General features: G+C 37.6%; 5 gene segments (V, D, J or C); all 5 read left to right on the top strand.

Moving 5' to 3' along the window:
- Positions 1-980: 980 nt before the first annotated feature.
- LOC121398718 lies at positions 981-3,230 on the top strand. The segment is given in 2 exon segments: positions 981-1,076; positions 1,433-3,230. Coding segments are annotated over 2 exon segments (360 nt in total).
- A 2,074-nt stretch (positions 3,231-5,304) lies between these two features.
- Positions 5,305-6,844, top strand: LOC121398717. The segment is given in 2 exon segments: positions 5,305-5,562; positions 5,920-6,844. Coding segments are annotated over 2 exon segments (345 nt in total).
- Positions 6,845-9,472: 2,628 nt separating this feature from the next.
- Positions 9,473-11,180, top strand: LOC121398715. The segment is given in 2 exon segments: positions 9,473-9,603; positions 10,043-11,180. Coding segments are annotated over 2 exon segments (414 nt in total).
- A 29-nt stretch (positions 11,181-11,209) lies between these two features.
- Positions 11,210-12,658, top strand: LOC121398716. The segment is given in 2 exon segments: positions 11,210-11,849; positions 12,312-12,658. Coding segments are annotated over 2 exon segments (345 nt in total).
- A 1,262-nt stretch (positions 12,659-13,920) lies between these two features.
- LOC121398714 lies at positions 13,921-14,788 on the top strand. The segment is given in 2 exon segments: positions 13,921-14,120; positions 14,357-14,788. Coding segments are annotated over 2 exon segments (345 nt in total).
- The last annotated feature ends 2,877 nt before the right edge of the window (positions 14,789-17,665 follow it).

Below are 17,665 nucleotides of genomic sequence, written 5' to 3'. Positions count from 1 at the left end.
TCCTTCCTTCGCCAGAGCGCAACTTCGCCCGGCGATTGAGTGTCAATGAGCGACAGCGTCAGTCTCGTTCGCTAACAAAGTTACGCCTGCGCTCGTTAGTAAATCGGCATGTACCGAAATGACATCACGCTGGTGAATTTTTGCCAGCGTTAGTCACTTCGCCCTTTAGTAAATTTGCCAGAAAGGATTCAAAATTGGACTTGATCACATTGACTTTCAGCAGCCAGAAAGTCCAGTGAAATATACAGAACATCAAGCCAGAGTAGAGTGTATTTCTGTGCTCTGAGTGACACAGCTATGCAGCCAAATGCTCTCACTAATATGTAGATAAAGTGCAATGAGAAAGAAAACAGGTCAAAGGACAAGACTTTAAAGGCAATAATATAAGGGGAAAAAACTATTTAGTGGTATAGCTAAACCATAAGTGGACAAACTTCTGATTAGATTTATGAAAATCTGAACTAGAGAAACATCAGCCTTAGACTGTGGCTATGGCATTCTTGCTCCAGATCCCAGGGTTTAGTTAATTCATGGGTTCCCTGTGGCAGAACTTTGCAATCAGTGCTGCCTTATCTAGGACCTGCATTTATTTGAAATGTTCCTGACTTTGCAAATGACATGGGAACCTTCTTTTGTAGTAGGAGAAGAAAAGACAAATGAGACTCAAATGTCCCCATAGTCAAAAATATTTGATACTATTGGTGATACTGTTGAAATCTCTCTAAGATAGTAGCATGAATAGTGCTGAGGGTATAGTTGGACTTGCTCCTAAAATGTCCTGTTGGACAAAAGAAAACCCGCTTATGGTACACAAGTATCTTGCAACATACTTCTACAAAACTGTAATTGTGAAGTTAATAAAATACATTGATAGAGAAAAGCAGGAAGTAGGAAGGGCTTAAGTTACTTTTGGTTTTGTTGGTGGGAACTGCTATCTAAAATTGAGCTTGTACCTCTTAGTCATAAACTAGACTGACAGCTGTAGTGACTACAAAGCCTCAAACATTGGAATATGGTTTGGATCACCACCCAGAGGTTGATGCAAGTTCTCTTCATTCAGATAATACATCTCCAGTGTAAGTTGCTCTTATAAAATATATTCCTGAAACAGACCAGTGCAGCAGTTTCATTTTATTTTGTGCAGAACCAGTTAGTGTGCTTAAATTATTTAGAATTAGTGATGAGCGAAATTTTTCACAGAGCTTCAGCAAACAAAATGACGCCAATAGAAAAAAAATTGTTGCAAAACTCATTTTGGTGAATTTTTGCAGTTTCGTGAATTTTTTGGCGAAGCAAAACAGAACAGATTTGCCAATCACTATTAAGAATCCATTATTTGTAGGCCATGAGAACAAAGCAAACATATGTGTGATGTTTATTTTTAAACTGGACAATGAGTGCAACATTCTCAATTCATGTCTATTTGTCACAGATGTGAACTGCAAGGAAGAAGTAGACCAAATTCCTCATTCAGCTTCTGCAGTTGAAGGCAACAACTTTAATATGACATGTGAATATAGCACAGCTTTCCTCAGCCTCCAGTGGTACAAACAGGTGCCTGGGGAGAAGTTTCAGCTTCTGAGAATCCAAAGGGTAGACGAGGAGATCACAGAGGACAGATTTGTATTTCAGCTGCAGAAAGAGAAGAAGCTCAGCACCCTGTCTATCAAGCAGATGGAAGTGTCAGACTCAGCCACCTATTGGTGTGCTCTGGAGGCACAGTGTTAGAAAGCAGCTCCTCGCTGAACGAAAACCTGATGACTAACCAAGAACTAAAATGACCATCTTTATACTGTACTGTATGTATGTGCTGGGCATTGCTAAGGTACTGGTGGCCCCAGGGGAAAGATCCTATTGTTGGACCCTATAGCCACACCAAAATATTTGTGACAGTATCACCCGTAAGAAGGTACACTCAAATATAATAGGGCCTATGATGATGATTTATGGGCAAATGTTTTTTTAACTTTTTGTCTAGTATGTCGCAGCTTTCTGATTGCTGCCTTACCAGCGACCTCTTTAACACGCACATTTCTAATTGCAATTGCTTCATATACAGTGAAACCTCAAATGTACATCTCCTGATTTTAAACTTGCCTTCATTTTGGAAAATTGTGTTCCCACCAACGTATAATGCATAATACATTTCACTGATTTTTACATTTTCCCAATTTTACACCATTTTTTTGTTCTTCTGAAAAACATGAAATGGGGGTTGTACTGTATTACAGTTATTATAATTTGATCCATGCATATAAAGACTTGTATGTTCATTTTTTTTGAGTTAAGACTGAATTAACTCTGTAATGTTGTAGCTGTGTGCTTTCATTTGTCATTTGGTGCCAGTGCCTCTATGAAGGTGAGCTGCACTGCACTGCTTTTCAAGGTATAGTATAGAAGATAGTTATTAAAACAAATAGATGATGTGGGAGCCTGGTGGTAAAGTCTGCCTGACCTGAGCAACCAGGAGATTTACCTACACCACTGAAAACACAACTCAGAAATATCCTATTGAGCTTATTGCTGGAAAGGAGTATGATCTACATGGAACACCCTGAGTATCGGTACTAATTGGAACATACAATGAAGTGTCTCAGGAAAAGTAGAGTATTGTATGTCACACAGGTACCATATGATGTCTCAGGCCTGTATAGATCAATTCCTACCAAAGGCTATTTTTCCTTCATGTTTCAATTTAAGTATCACTTTAATCTGCACTAGGTAATTGTTATCACAGTGTGTTACAATGTTTATGATATGGCTACATTTTGGAGACATTCTGCAGTCATTCTGTGCCATATCTACAGACCTTCAACAACTTTGAATTTTGATTGTTATGAACTATGGGCTAAGGAAAACTCTTTGAACTTTAACCCTGGGGGCGGGATGAGAGGCGGGACTGTACCTCTCACCAATAGGCTTGATAAAGGGCCCAGCAGAGGCCCGAAACGTTGTCGCTGATCACCGAATCAATTGCATCAGCTGTGCCACAGGTCTCTTGTTTTGCTATATACAGTTTTTGGGCTTTGGGCAGCATTGGGCCCGATACCTGACGGCACCTGACACCAATCCGGTGTTTCAGGCCTGGAGCAGCACTCCATTGTTGGGATTTATTACTGGAAAGCAGACATACAGAATAAACTACTAAATATGACATACCACAAGTACAAATCTCTCCACTAAAGATTCAGCTTTCTTTGATAATTAATATTGTCTTTGATCCTTGCAGGTCCTGAATTTATAAATATAGAACACACCAGCAATGTAGACAATAAATTGGTAAGATTATTGATAAAAATGCTGGTGCCTTTCCCCATATTGAATGCTCTTTACATCATGTTATGGGGTACATAGGATAGGCTTTTATTGTGCAGTATCTTTATATCCTTAGTTTTTAACAGACACGTGATGGACACTATGTATTCATGGACACTCTGTGAACTATTTGCAACAATTTCTATGGACACTATGTATCTCATAAATGGCCATTTTATGAAATAGATTGCAACTGAGTTTAACACATGAATTTTTTCCTCCAATAATGACATACAGGAGCACTTACATTTGATTGCATGAATTATGCTAATGATATGTGGAGGGAAGCAGGTATGGTGGGCTTAAATAGCCATTTGTGTTCCATTTACTGTTACACTTGAGAAAGGACATCGTTCTGGGCCCGAAACATGTTGTATCAGTCAGTCTGAAATAAACCACAAAATCAGGACTGTCCTGCGAAAAATGGGACAAATGGGAGATATGCTATTACATCTCCCAGAGATACATTATCTAAAAGTTTCTTGTGAGCCAGTTGCTGTATTCCTGTTAATACAGTATATTTAGAATCACTTGTAGCTTTGACTTAGCCCTGAAGGTGGCACCAAAACACCTGAAATTGCCTTTTTACCATACTCATTATTACAAAGAAACTAGCCTGGAAACAGCAAACAGCATCTTTGCCCAGATTTAAAAGGTCAATATACATACATGTACATGCACAGCATGGATGCACTAGATGGTGCTGTGTGCCATTTTTTATTTTACTGGAGATGGGGTAAAATCTTATTGTAGAAAACATAATACAAAAAAACCCCAAACTGAATTTCTTTGATAGTAGCTCCTCTCACTTTTATAGTGTGAAAATGCCAATATTAGCAGTGCAGTGTCAGCCATGTTAGGGAAATAACTCACATTACAGCTGGATCACTTCTTATATGTGTAAGTATTATTTATTTTAGGCCAAAAAAATTTTTTCACCAGAAAATTGCAGAAAAACTGCAGAAAAATTTGTGAAATGGCAAAAAATTTGGTGCAAGAATATATTGTTGCAGGTCATTTTTGTAGCGAACTACATCTAGAATCTATGGGTGGTTTTCCATGAGACCTTGTTTCTGCTTTGGGTGGGCAAAATCACATGCATTTTTCTCTTAGTATACTGCTACATTGTTGGAGGACCTACTATCCACTATGCTACTACTGCTCATTCAATAGAAAAAAAGGCTCCCATGTTGCCAATTTCTTAAAAACATGTCTGTCATCTATGTAGATATATTACTACTAGCTTACAAACATAGGCACACTGAATAATAAATCTGACCACCAACAGATAATATCTGGGTGCTTTGTATTCCCCATTTTTTGTTGTGCATCTTTCTTTTGGTGTCTTCTTTTTTTTTTGTATGAAACTAGCAGTGGGGATTTTTTCCCACAGTTTTGGGAAAATTTTCAACAGTGGTGTAACCCGGAAGTTCGTGGCAAATCTGTTTTGCTCATCACTAATGAGCAGCACATTGCACGTCTGCCCATATTTCCACAGAATGAAAATCCCAATAATATAGCCTTCCTACAGACCTCAGTTAATACAGCCCCTTACAATGATACTGAGTTAATTTTGATTTGTGTATGCAACATGTAAAGGCACAACAGGATAAGTGATTGCTAGAATTTCATTATAAATACATCATTTTGATTTTGTGGTTTCACTGCTCCAATAAACAGATTTTAGCACATATCATTCTTTTTACATTCTCTGGGAAGAGTTAAATGACAGATATAAATTACTGTGGGTGCCAGTTTATTAGGCATCACACCATTTAATATAATTATTTTGCTATATAACACTGATTTTTGCCTTTGCAGAATTTTGTTGTAGCAAAAATAAATTTTGTGGTGGATTTTTAAAACAGTTTTGGTGAAAAAATTTGCAAATGGTGAAGTGCTGATTTTTAAACGAATCCATGCCTTGCTAAAAAATTCACTAGTAAACACAGTTAAATGATTTAAATGCCAAATGTGTCAAATGCCACAGAGAGAAGTTTTCCATAATAAATGGCAGTAGCTGGAGTACATTGCAGAGAGAGAACAGCAAGAAGGCAGCGGCTGGGGTTACTGTAATGGTTTAGTAGGAGGGACCTACTTTGTCTCATTATGTAAGGCTATGACTTTGCCTCTTCTGAATAGACTGAACATAGGCACCTGCCATTCACAACAACAGTGAGTATAAGAACTGGATCACCATGCAGAACCAACTGGCGATTCTCTTCATGCTGATCATGTATTTCTGTTGTAAGTTGCGATTACTAAACATAAACTTGCTCTTCTTTCTTGAATTAGAAGTTAACTGTGCAATAACTATACAAAAAGTCTCAGCTGGTATATTAACACTTTAGTAGATATGCAATGGCGGTATTGTAATCCCTTGCTCCCATCCAGAGCTCCCATCCAGTCCTGAAAATATAGTGAAAAGGAACTGAAAGCACGAGGGTGCAGTATACTGCTGCAAAAAGTGCCTTTATTCTAAGTGGTGGTGAGTAAAGGCACTTTTTGCAGCAGTATCCCTGCACCCTCGTGGTATCAATTCCCTTACACTATATTTTCAAGTTATAATTATATTATTCTCATTCTATATCCATTATTCCCCAGATGTGAACTGCCAAGAAGACGTTAACCAAATCCCTCGTTCAGCTTTTGCAGTGGAAGGCAGCAGTTTTAATATGACATGTGAATGTAAATCGAATATATACACTCTTCAGTGGTACAAGCTGGTGCCAGGAGAGAAGTTCCAGTTTCTGAGAATCCAAAGGGTGGACGAGGAGATTACAGAGGACAGATTTGTATTCCATCTGCAGAAAGAGAAGAAGCTCAGCACTCTGTCTATCAAGCAGGTGGAAGTGTCAGACTCAGCCACCTATTTGTGTGCTCTGGAGGCACAGTGTTAGAAAGCAGCTCCTTGATGAACAAAAACTGATGTGCCAGTCAAGCTTCAGATATTATACCAATATGATGGGATTCCACAGGACAGGGTGCAAGTGCAACAAGATATACTGTGTTCATTTCATAAAAAGGTGTATAGAAAAGTTCCTTGTGCTGAAGACCAAGGTTGATAGGTCAGCAAACTAATTGTAAAATTGCCTACTTACCAAACAACAACCTCTACAACATGAGCTGAGCCCAAGACGTCGTCAGATGTTGCAGATGTCTTCTTAGTCGAATTTACCGAAGGGTCTTCACCATGTGGCACTTTTCTAAACACCTTTTTATTTTATTTACAGTTTGTTAGCATGTCAGTATAATTAATGAAGGGTACTGCACCATAGTATCCATTATGCACTTCGCTACAGAGATTTGTTTTGTATTGAAGTGTCAGCACAGTGGACCAGACGGGCAGCTGCAATCAACAATATTGAGAAATTGATGAATTTACTTTGCAGACCTTTCAGCTTTCAGGGATCTCTCATAATGTATTGCAATACCGTAATAATGTAATTAAAATTTCATGAAACAATTTAGGTTCTTAACAAGATATACAGGTAATGGACCGGTTATCCAAAATGCTCAGGACATGGGGTTTTCCAGGATAATGGATCTTTCCGCAATTTGGATTTTCATACCTCAAACTAGAAAACATGTAAATATAAAATAAACCCAATAGGCTGGTTTTGCTTCCTATAAGGATTAACTATATCTTAGTTTGGATCAAGTACAAGGTACTGTTTTATTATTATAGAGAAAAAGGAAATAATTTTTAAAAAGTTGGAATATTTGATTATAATGAAGTCTATGGAAGACTGCCTTTCCGTAATTCGGAACTTTCTGGATAATGGGTTTCCGGATAATGGATACCATGCCTGTACAAATGTTTTATTCCAACTTATAGTATATTTTTATACTTAAAAAGCTAAATGATTCTGTTTAATCTGCCTCAGTTTAATGCTCATCATTGTTAAATCAGCTATAGGCATTTCCAAGTAGCAGTGTACATTCAGTGTAAAGCCTAATAAACCTGATTGTTTAAGTGTAAATGATCTTGGTTTGTATTTTGAGCTGTCCTACTGACTTGACTGTATATCCATAAACCTTGTCACAATGCAAAACAGTTGTTTTAATAGCCATGTAACAGGCAGTAAAGGCATTATATATGACAATACCCTTTTCAGAAGTGAATGAAACTTGTACCAAACTTGCACTGCTTTACACAATGTCAGAGCAAAGTAAATGATATTCTGTCTATTTTCTGTCCAGTGGGAATCAATGTATTTAAGTGATGTTAATCCAGGGCAGTGACTGAGTGCTAAGAATTGTGGAACTCTCTCCTTGAAGAAACTGACAGGTTGTAACAAATTATAGAATAAAGCAATTGTTGCGCGTCTTGTAAAATAAGAAATGACCATTGGTATGAAAGCATTATGTAGTGTGGTGGCCAAGGCACTTGTCCATTCTATTTCATTCAGATGCATAAAGGTTTCCTTTCTTGTAACTGAAGCCTGTCCTTTTTGGTTAGACCTACCATTTTGGTGTCTTTAAAGAAAAACAGGGCATCCTTTTCCTCTGTAGGGAAATATCCACTACCACTGACTGACCATGCTCAAAATCATCTCAGCACACATTATCACAACCTTTCTTTTCATAATGTGCCAAACCTGCAACCTATTCACATGGAATGGAGCCAGTAAGACACTTTGAAGAACAAAACCACCACTGAGACACTGATTCTGATTTAAGCACTTCATGTAATACTTATTACTTTATTTATTCTCACTGGTAACCTACTTATAGGTTTCCATTCCTTTTCCTGTCCTGCACTTGGAATGTTGGTGGCTGGCTTAATGAGTTTAAAAGAGATACAGAAACTAGGAGACAGGGTAACCAAATGAGCTGTCTGGGTCTGTTTTGGCCATCTATGTGCTAGCCAAAACCATCCACGTGCTAGCCAAAACCAACCATGTGCTAGCCAAAATGGTAGGACCAACAATAGAATCATATAGTCGGGCCTATGGAGACCTGTTGGACGAGGACCACAGTGTGCTGATGGCTCCTTATCAGATTTCAAAACCAGACTAATTGATTTTAGGATAATTTTCTGGCAGATATTGATTGGGCAGGTCTGTTGGTGGGCCTTGTGCTGCAGACTCAATCTGAAGGGATCGTTTCAGCCTTTTTTTTTAAAGGTATATGTCAACCTTTAGTTAAGAAAACGTAAACATTACACTTAAGTAACATTGCACTAAAGTAATTCATGAAAATGATCCTCTAATTTAACAATAAATGAGGAAAGATGTTTAAAAAATAAATTGTTATTTTTATAAAAGAGGTAATGTGCTGATAACATTTCATTAATGCATAAGTAACCTTACATCTTTAATTTAGTTCTGTCTAGTTCTGCTGTTACAATTATAAATACTATTATGGTTAAAATCAGAGTAAAGTTAATGTGATGAATTCACCGCACTCCTGTAATTCACCTGTACTGCACTTGTGGTTCTGGCCCTCTGTTGATCTAGCTATTGATCCCTTAGTAACATTTTTACGGATCCGCACACTCTCTATATTCTGCAGTTGGGGCTTACAGCTGGTTGGTTAAGCTCCCCAACTGCAGAAAATAGAGAGTGTGCAAATCTGTAAAATTTTTGCTAAACTCAGAGTAAAGGACAAATCCAAAATACAGGATCTAAAGTAAGTTTAATATACATGACATGTTGGAAGAATATCATGGTTAAAGTAAGAATTAATTATTCCTGCAGCAATACTGTTAAATATACATTTAGGTGAATGAAAGGAATAAAGTAACACAGCATAGTAATCAACATTAGTCCCAACACAGAAATACCGAAACAATCATATAAATATACAGTGAAGTTTACTTTATCGGGCCCATTTTTTATGGGGATGGGGGGAGAGAAAAAGGTGTAAATGCAGACTGCTTCTTTGTTGCCAACAGTGCACCTTACTGTCTCCATGCTTAGAGCTTTCAGCAGCTAACAGCAAATTTAAATCAAAGCTATACGCCCCCCTGGACCCCCCCAGCTATGTTTAGGTAAGTGTGGGTGGCGGGGGGGGGGGGTGGCAAAATGCAGCTTTAACACTAGAATCGCCCCTGAACCTCTCTCATATTTTTTGCTGTCAGTGTAACGCAATACAACATAAATGCACTAGATGGTGCTGCGTGCCAGATTTTATGTCACAGGAGGCCTATAAATATAGTCTTGTCTTTGATAGCAGCTCCACCCTTTCAATTTTATTATGTGAAGATGCCAATATCAGCTGAGTGCAGTGTTAACCTTGTTAGGCAAATGTTTCACATTACAGCAGGCTCACTCCTTCTGCTTTGTAAGTATTTTTCTTTTTGGTCGAATAAGACAGGGCATACAAGAAAATGGACATTTTGCAGCTTTTGTCTTGAGATATTTTGCATGTAATTTTATAAAATGACTTTAGCATCATCAGTTATTTATATACCACCCGCAATTTAGGCAGCACTTTATACCAAATAGGGGTCTTAAAATAATTTAATAAACAAATGATACAGAATAAAAATGGGATCACAAAAGCTTGCAATCTAGAGGAGTTGCCATTCAATCCTTGTTGAACATGCAAAACAGAATTTTTGTACATTTTCTTTTTAAATGGTAAAATTATATCTATCGATCTATCCATAAATTTATACCTACAAATATTATTTAATCTCCTTGACATAACCAACTAATTTATGTATTTTTCATTTTAAATAGCAATATATTTTTAACTGATTTATTATTATCTTTCACAGGTTCTGTGAGCTGGGCCAATGTTATTCAGCCTCCCATCATGGCTGTATCTGCAGGAATGAATCTGACTCTGCCGTGTAGCCATGAATCCATTACCCCTACTGGTTATATTCACTGGTATAGACTGCACCCAGGTCAAGGCCCTCAGTCTGTAATTAGTGGATTTAAGGATACTGTCTCTGGATTCCACACAATGACCTTCACTAAAGACAGAAAGTCTAGTGAGCTCCATATACAGAGCATCAAACCGGAGGATGGTGGAGTGTATCTGTGTGCTCTGAGTGACACAGCAATGCAGCCAAATGTACTCTCTGTACAATATGTATATGCAGTGTAGCAATGCTTTCAGAGGGTTCCACTCTTTTGCAGACAAATCGTATAAAACAGTGAGGCTAAAAATGCTCCCTTAACAAAACAGGTTTTTATTATTTTATATATCAGACACATATACCAATAGAGTGTGGAAAAACTTTAAGCCACACTATTGAATCCTGTTGTCATTAAAGGTCCCAAGTTTTACCTGTTTAAATAAACTCATAAGTATTTGAGTTGTGTGTATGTGTGTGTATCTCATATTTACCTCTGAATTTTTGTTTATCCCACTATTCATTTTGGAAGTCCGAGGCAACTAGCCATTTATGAATTTTGATCTCGCGGCTGTTGTGTCATCTCATTAAAATTACATATCTTGATTTTGGCATGATGTTACTACATCATGGTTAGAAAACCATTCAGGGTTCTGAAGTCAGTTGCTGAAAATTGAAAGGGGAAACAAAAATTCTTCATTGGTTCAATGAGAAGTTGTGGGGTATTCATGAACTATAGGCATAAAAGATTCTGTGAAATAAATGTCTGCTGTTCTCAGAGTAAGGATCTATTGTATTTCATCCCTATACTGAGCTTTTCCTTTGGTGCCACATGTGCAAGGCAAAATGACTCAACAATAATTTCAGGCAAAGTAAAGTAATTAGGATTTATTTTAGGATGCATTTAGGATTCATTTTTTTACCATGTGCAGAACACGTTACAGGATAAATTGTGACTTTGTGATTTCACTGGTCCTCTAAATAGATGTGCGTGGGTAACATTTTAGCACATATTGTCATCCTATTTGCAGTGACTCAATAGTAAATGGGCAAATAGTAAACATGTATATATTGCATATATAATTAAGATCATAACCATTGTATGCTTAACCTTAGAAACACATACAACTGGCTGTGACTCTACAGTATCTCACAGTATCTCACCATGAAATCTGAACTAAATTAACAAGAATCTCATTACAGTATCTGACTGACAATATATTTAAATATATAGATATACTTATGTTCCTCTGGCAGCTGTTGACGTTTTTGATTTTGAATTTGAATTTTACCATCTGAAATAATTTTCCAGAGAGTAACTCTAATAAATTAAAAATGTCCTTAAAGGTATTTACATGGAAAATGTTTTGCATGGCAATGTTTTTTTTTATCAATTCCTAGAGTAAATTTGTAATACTATTTTAAATTCCCAAGCTTTTAGCAGAATAACCATAGCAGCTTATATACATGTCAGCATTTACTGAGAGAACAGCAGGAAGCCAGAGGGCTGGGGTTACTGTATTGGTTTAGTAGGTGGGATTTACTTGTCTCTTTAGGTACAAAAGATGCTCACAGGCTATGATTGTGCCTGTATTTATATACTGAACTGAATAGACTGCACAGAGACTGTAGACCTGATAGTCACAGCAACATCAGTATAAAGACTGGATCACCATGCAGAACCAACTGACAATTCTCTTCATGCAGATCATGTGTTTATATTGTAAGTAGCTTTACCTAAACATATTACTGAAAGACAGCTGCAGAGCTATTCCTGATTTTAGCCTAATCTCTATATATGTCCTACTACAAGCTACAGAACTGAGGTCCTATGAGTTATCTTCAAAATTGCTGGATCCCTCTATCCCAGAATCAGATTTATTAAACATGAGTATAACAGTATATAACAGTGATGGGTAAGAGTTAATAGGAAGTAAGAATCACAACTATATAGAGTATATATTATAATAACAAGGAGTTATAAACCATATGTATAAACCAGTCATCTGCTTCTGCTTCATTCCTGCCTAATGGGCAGCCATGAGTCAACTGCAGAGATGTGCAAGAATTTCCAACCGTTCTATATCCACAGTCAACCAATATGGTGGGAGTTCAAACCTGTCATCAAGAAAGGTCTTTAACTACACTGATTACTTTATTCTCATTTTATATTTATTTTTTCTAGATGTGAACTGCAAGGAAGAAGTTAACCAAATTCCTCAATTAGCTTCTAAATTTGAAGGCAGCAGTTTTAATATGACATGTGAATATACCACCACTTTCTTTGGCCTCCAGTGGTACAAACAGGAGGCAGGGGAGAAACTCCAGCTTCTGACAATCCTGAGAAAGGATGAAGAGGTTACAGAGGACAGATTTGTATTTCGGTTGCAGAAAGAGAAGCAGCTTAGCACTGTGTCTATCAAACAGGTGGAAGTATCAGACTCAACCATCTACTGGTGTGCTCTGCAGGCACAGTGCTAGAAAGCAGTTCCTTGCTGAACAAAAACTGCTCTGCCAGCCAACCTTCAGATGTACATTTTATACATTTTTCATACCTAGATGCTTGTAATACTTTACTGCCAGGTGTCACTTTAGCCTTCAAATCCATCACTGCTATCTCTAAAGAAGAGATGAAACAGTTGCTTACTAAAATAAACACATTAAAGGACTCATTAATCATAGCAAGGTAGAAAGTAAGTGAAATAAATCAGATGCAAAATTACACTTTTTTGCCACAATGCACCTCTCTGACTCCACCTTTCATGTATGCTGCATGAATTCACGCTTTTTACTTACTCATCATTCATGATGCAAAAATTATTTTATGTTTTTCACTCTGAAATGTCAGTGCAGTATGGTGCATATACAACTTCAATTCACTAGATGGTGCTGCATGCCAATTTTAAGCGAGGTGTCTGAACTCAGAAGCCATGTTCCAATATCTTGCACTGATGAGATATAACAAGATCGAAACAGGCTGTCTGCAAGTTTAGATCTATAGCTCTGAACCATTAGGCTGTATCTTTGCTATAAACCAGCGGTTCTGGAAGCATAGTTGGCCAAAGGGACATAAAGGAGTGATTTGCATGTCAAAAAAGGTCTTTATCAAAGTGCACAATCACAGAGAAGCCTGATGAATCCGGATGTGGCTAAAAAGGGGAGTGAGTACAAATTGCTTACAATATAGTGAACAGCTTTGTGTGGTGAACATCAGCATTACTATACATCATTGTAAACACAAAGTAAACACAAAATAAAATGATGCACAATATAGATACTGATGCTAGTGGAAGAATTGCTACCCAAACATTGAAACATATTTATCATAATTGGATGTTGGCAACACAGAATCACAAGTTTACACTAATATTTAAAAGAAGCCGACAACAACTGTGATAAGTATGTTTTATTGTGCTGATTCCTGCGCTGATTGGAGATTATACTTTAAGAAAGATCAATAACGATTGCTGGGGCAAACACACTGAATAATGTAGGGGCCCAGGTGCAGAGGCCCAGGACTTTCAGCTTAGAGGAGGTTGTAGAAACTGTTAGCCCAGAGTTATACAGGCTGGCACAAGACCAGACCAATAGAACCAAGTTGATGCAGTTAAAAAGTCTTTATTTAAACAAACAGCATCTCAACAGGAACAGCCTTACTTGTTTTCTGCCAAAAGGAGCTACTGGTTTAATGGCAAATGTCAAAGAACAGGGAGATAGTTTTCAGTAGAGATAACAACAGCTTGTAAACTTAAATTGCAGCATTTACAGGAAGCGTGAGGGCTGGGGTTACTATAATGGTTTAGTAGGTGGGACTTATTCTGTCTCTTTAAAGGCAGAAAATATTCAAAAGGCTATGACTGTGCCTCTTATTTTTATTGTCTACAGACAGAACAGAGCCTGTAGACCTGCCATTCACACCGGCATCAGTATTCAAACTGGATCACCATGCAGAACCAAGTGGCTATTGTCTTCATGCAGATCATGTGTTTCTATTGTGAGTTGCTTTATGTAAACATATTACTAACAGACAGCTGCAGAGTATTTTGCTGCACCAGAGTTACCCTAGATGTAGTATCATTTAACTTCTGAAATAGCTGCATCCCTTAATCACAGACTGAGGCTCATTATTCCTTGAGTATAGCATGAGTATATATCCAATTAATCCATTTAATCGGCACTGTTCTACCTATACTGATTACAATGTTCTCAAACTATATTTATTTTTTCCAGATGTCAACTGCAAAGAAGATGTTACCCAGTTCCCTCATTCAGCTTCTGTAGAGGCAGGAGGCACTTTTAATATGACATGTGAATATACAACTACTTTTTATGGCCTCCAGTTTTACAAGCAAGGGACTGGGGAGAAACTCCAGCATCTAACAATCCTGAGAAAGGATGAAGTGGTTAAAGAAGACAGATTTGTATTTCGGCTGCAGAAAGAGAAGCAGCTTAGCACTGTGTCTATCAAACAGGTGGAAGTATCAGACTCAGCCATCTACTGGTGTGCTCTGCAGGCACAGTGCTAGAAAGCAGCTCCTTGCTGAATAAAAACTGCTCTGCTAGCCAACCTTCAGATGTACATTTTATTTCCACAGCTGTGAAAAAAGACAAAATTGTCAAAGAGACAAACAAGTCGCCATAAGAAAAAACACCTATTGACATTAATGCATTTGACCAAAAAGGCGATGGGACAAAAAAGTTGCCCCAAGAAAAATGTTTATTGACTTTAACTTGGAGTGAGAAAAAATTGTCCCATGCGTTAAAAAAATAAAATCGTGTGTAAAAAAAAAGTCTATTGATTTCAATGCTTTTCACTATTTTTTCGCAGGGACAGAGTGGCTCATCACTATTCAGAACCCCATTATGCAGAAAGCTCCAAAATACAATTTTCCCTGGAATCTTATTAATATAGGGTCCTTACAATAATTAGAATGACCAAATGGCAAATATGTATACATATAAAGTATTGCAGATGTAGTAAAACAGAGTTTGGGTGCAATTTTTATGCATATCTTATAATGCGCATAATCTTCTAAATGTGCATTTTATTTGCTAATACTATATAGTAAAGATTGTACAGAATTGTCATTGCAACTAGTGTTTTATAAATAAAGTTAATACGAAAGAAATCCACGGCACACAGGCTGCTGCAAGCAAGGATCCCCTTGCACGTTTAATGCGGAAGTGAGCAACGTTTCGGGGTCACGCCCCTTTGTCAAGCCTGACAAAGGGGCGTGACCCCGAAACGTTGCTCACTTCCGCATTAAACGTGCAAGGGGATCCTTGCTTGCAGCAGCCTGTGTGCCGTGGATTTCTTTCGTATTGATTCAATTGTGAGGTGGCCGAACCTCTACCACTGAGCACCGGACTTCGCATTATACACTGGGTGTGCGAGAGCCAGCTTTTGTTTTATAAATAAAGTTATACATATATACTGTGAACTATGTAAAAACATTCTCTGCATCCATCTCTCTTGGGATTACATGTGTAAGCAAACACTTGTGAAATGTTATTTGATAAATAGCAAAAAAAACGCATTAAAAAAAGACAATGCATTTATATTTGAATATATAATATTTACGATATATTGCTACTTATACTTTATTTGCATTCTGCTTGCAATAATATGAAGGTATTGAGTTAATCATTATAAAAAGCAAATCTATCCTTTTCTTTGTATAGCTGCTAAACAAATTTGTTGACTGGTCTTTAATTTCTTAACATAATTAACTAAACCATTTCTTTTCCATGCTAGAATTTTTCATTTTAGCATCAAACAGGGATTGTCCAAATCCCTTTTCCCAGTTTGCAGTGGGTTTAGCAATCTATAGGAGTGTTTGAGCTTAGTTCTGTTGCTGAGTTCTTATATCATGAAGCAGAATACCGTTCATCCTCTCAAATACACTGACCAATGAACACGTTTATGCTTTAATACATGTGTACATTTATATACATTTATATATTCCTGATTTGTACATTTATATATTCTTGAAACCAGCCTATAGACTGTAAGTCTGTGAGCAGGGACCTCATTACCTGATGCATCAATATGTTTGTAAATGATGTACCCCTATGCAAGGCGAGAAGCAGAAGGTGCAGCTTTCTGTATCCTGGGAGAATTGATTCAGATCTGAATATGAAGGAACATGTGATGTTTTGTTTTTTATTTTTGTTGGGTGATGGAAACTGGAGGAGGTTGGTCCAGGAAAGACTTTTCTGGGATGTTCATTTGGGTTGGTGGTGGGGGAAGAAAGGTTGTATGGACAAATCAAGACTGCAAACTGGCCTTTGATTTGATGTGTTTGATGGGAAGTTGCCAAAGCACAGAAGAGAAGGACTCTGCGGGCTGTTGGGATATGGGTGGGTTTGTGTGATATTTTTGTTTCATGATCTAAGAAATTGTTTATATGTTGAATATTTAATATAAAGTGAGTTTATAAATAAAAAAAAATCCTATGCAAGGCGATACTGAGTAAAAAAAGCAGCCCTGGCAAAAAAGCAAAGCAGCCCACATGAATGTGTGTATATTGTGGTCTTTTATATATTGGTTTGAAGATGCAAGAAACTCATACACAAAGACTATACTTATACATTGCCACAATTAAATAAGACTCCCTACATCATAGGGTTAGCTAAAAACATCTGAAGCCCAGCAGAGTATGCCCCCACAAAACACTGCAAAGCTATCTGAAATACAGGTATGGAACCAGGCCCGGATTTGTGGAAAGGCCACTAAGGCCCGGGCCTAGTGTGGCAGGATTTTAGGGGGCGGCATGCTGCACAACCACACCCACATTGGTTCAAAAACACTGGTGATGCGCAGAAGACACAATAATATTGTAAATTTCCTGTGCTCCGGTCCCAATTATGAAAATTTGTATGAATAAGGGGGGGGCACGGGCGATAAATGGCAGTGGGCCTAGGAGTGTCTGCTATGTAAATCCGGCTCTGTATGGAACCTGTTATCAAGAATGCTCAGGACCTGGAGTTTTCCAGATAACGGATCTTTCTGTAATTTGGATCTTCATACCTACAGTCTACTATAAAATCATGTAAACATTAAATAAACCCAACATGCTGGTTTTGCTTCCAATAAGGATAAATTATATCTTAGTTGGGATCAAGTACATCTAATGTTTAATATTATAGAGAAAAAGGAATTTTAATTGCTGAAATTCGCATTTGAGTGGTACCTGCCCTTCATCCCTATGTCTGCCATAGGCAGACCTTTTCAATGCAAAGGTGCTGCATTGTTATCTGAAACCACAAAATGTTCAATACGCTACATGTGCCACAGTCCTTAGCCACCTGCATATAAATCCAAGCAGCTTGGGGTAACAATTAATTATAGCTATGAGCAAATAACTTTTTGGGAAAGTCATAACCATCTCCATGCACATGGGGCTACATTACACAATATCATTATAGTGCACTAAAAAAACTGGCATAAAGGACCTACTGAGTGTAGTAAACCTAAGAACTGTCTATTATCATACTTTGGATCAGGGCTGATCAGCATGTGGTCCTCTGTGTCCATAA

The sequence above is a fragment of the Xenopus laevis genome, chromosome 1S (genome assembly GCF_017654675.1).
Source record: "Xenopus laevis strain J_2021 chromosome 1S, Xenopus_laevis_v10.1, whole genome shotgun sequence".
NCBI classification, from domain to species: domain Eukaryota; kingdom Metazoa; phylum Chordata; class Amphibia; order Anura; family Pipidae; genus Xenopus; species Xenopus laevis.
The sequence above is the reverse complement of the archived record's forward strand: the minus strand, read 5'-3'. Positions and strand labels throughout refer to the sequence as shown.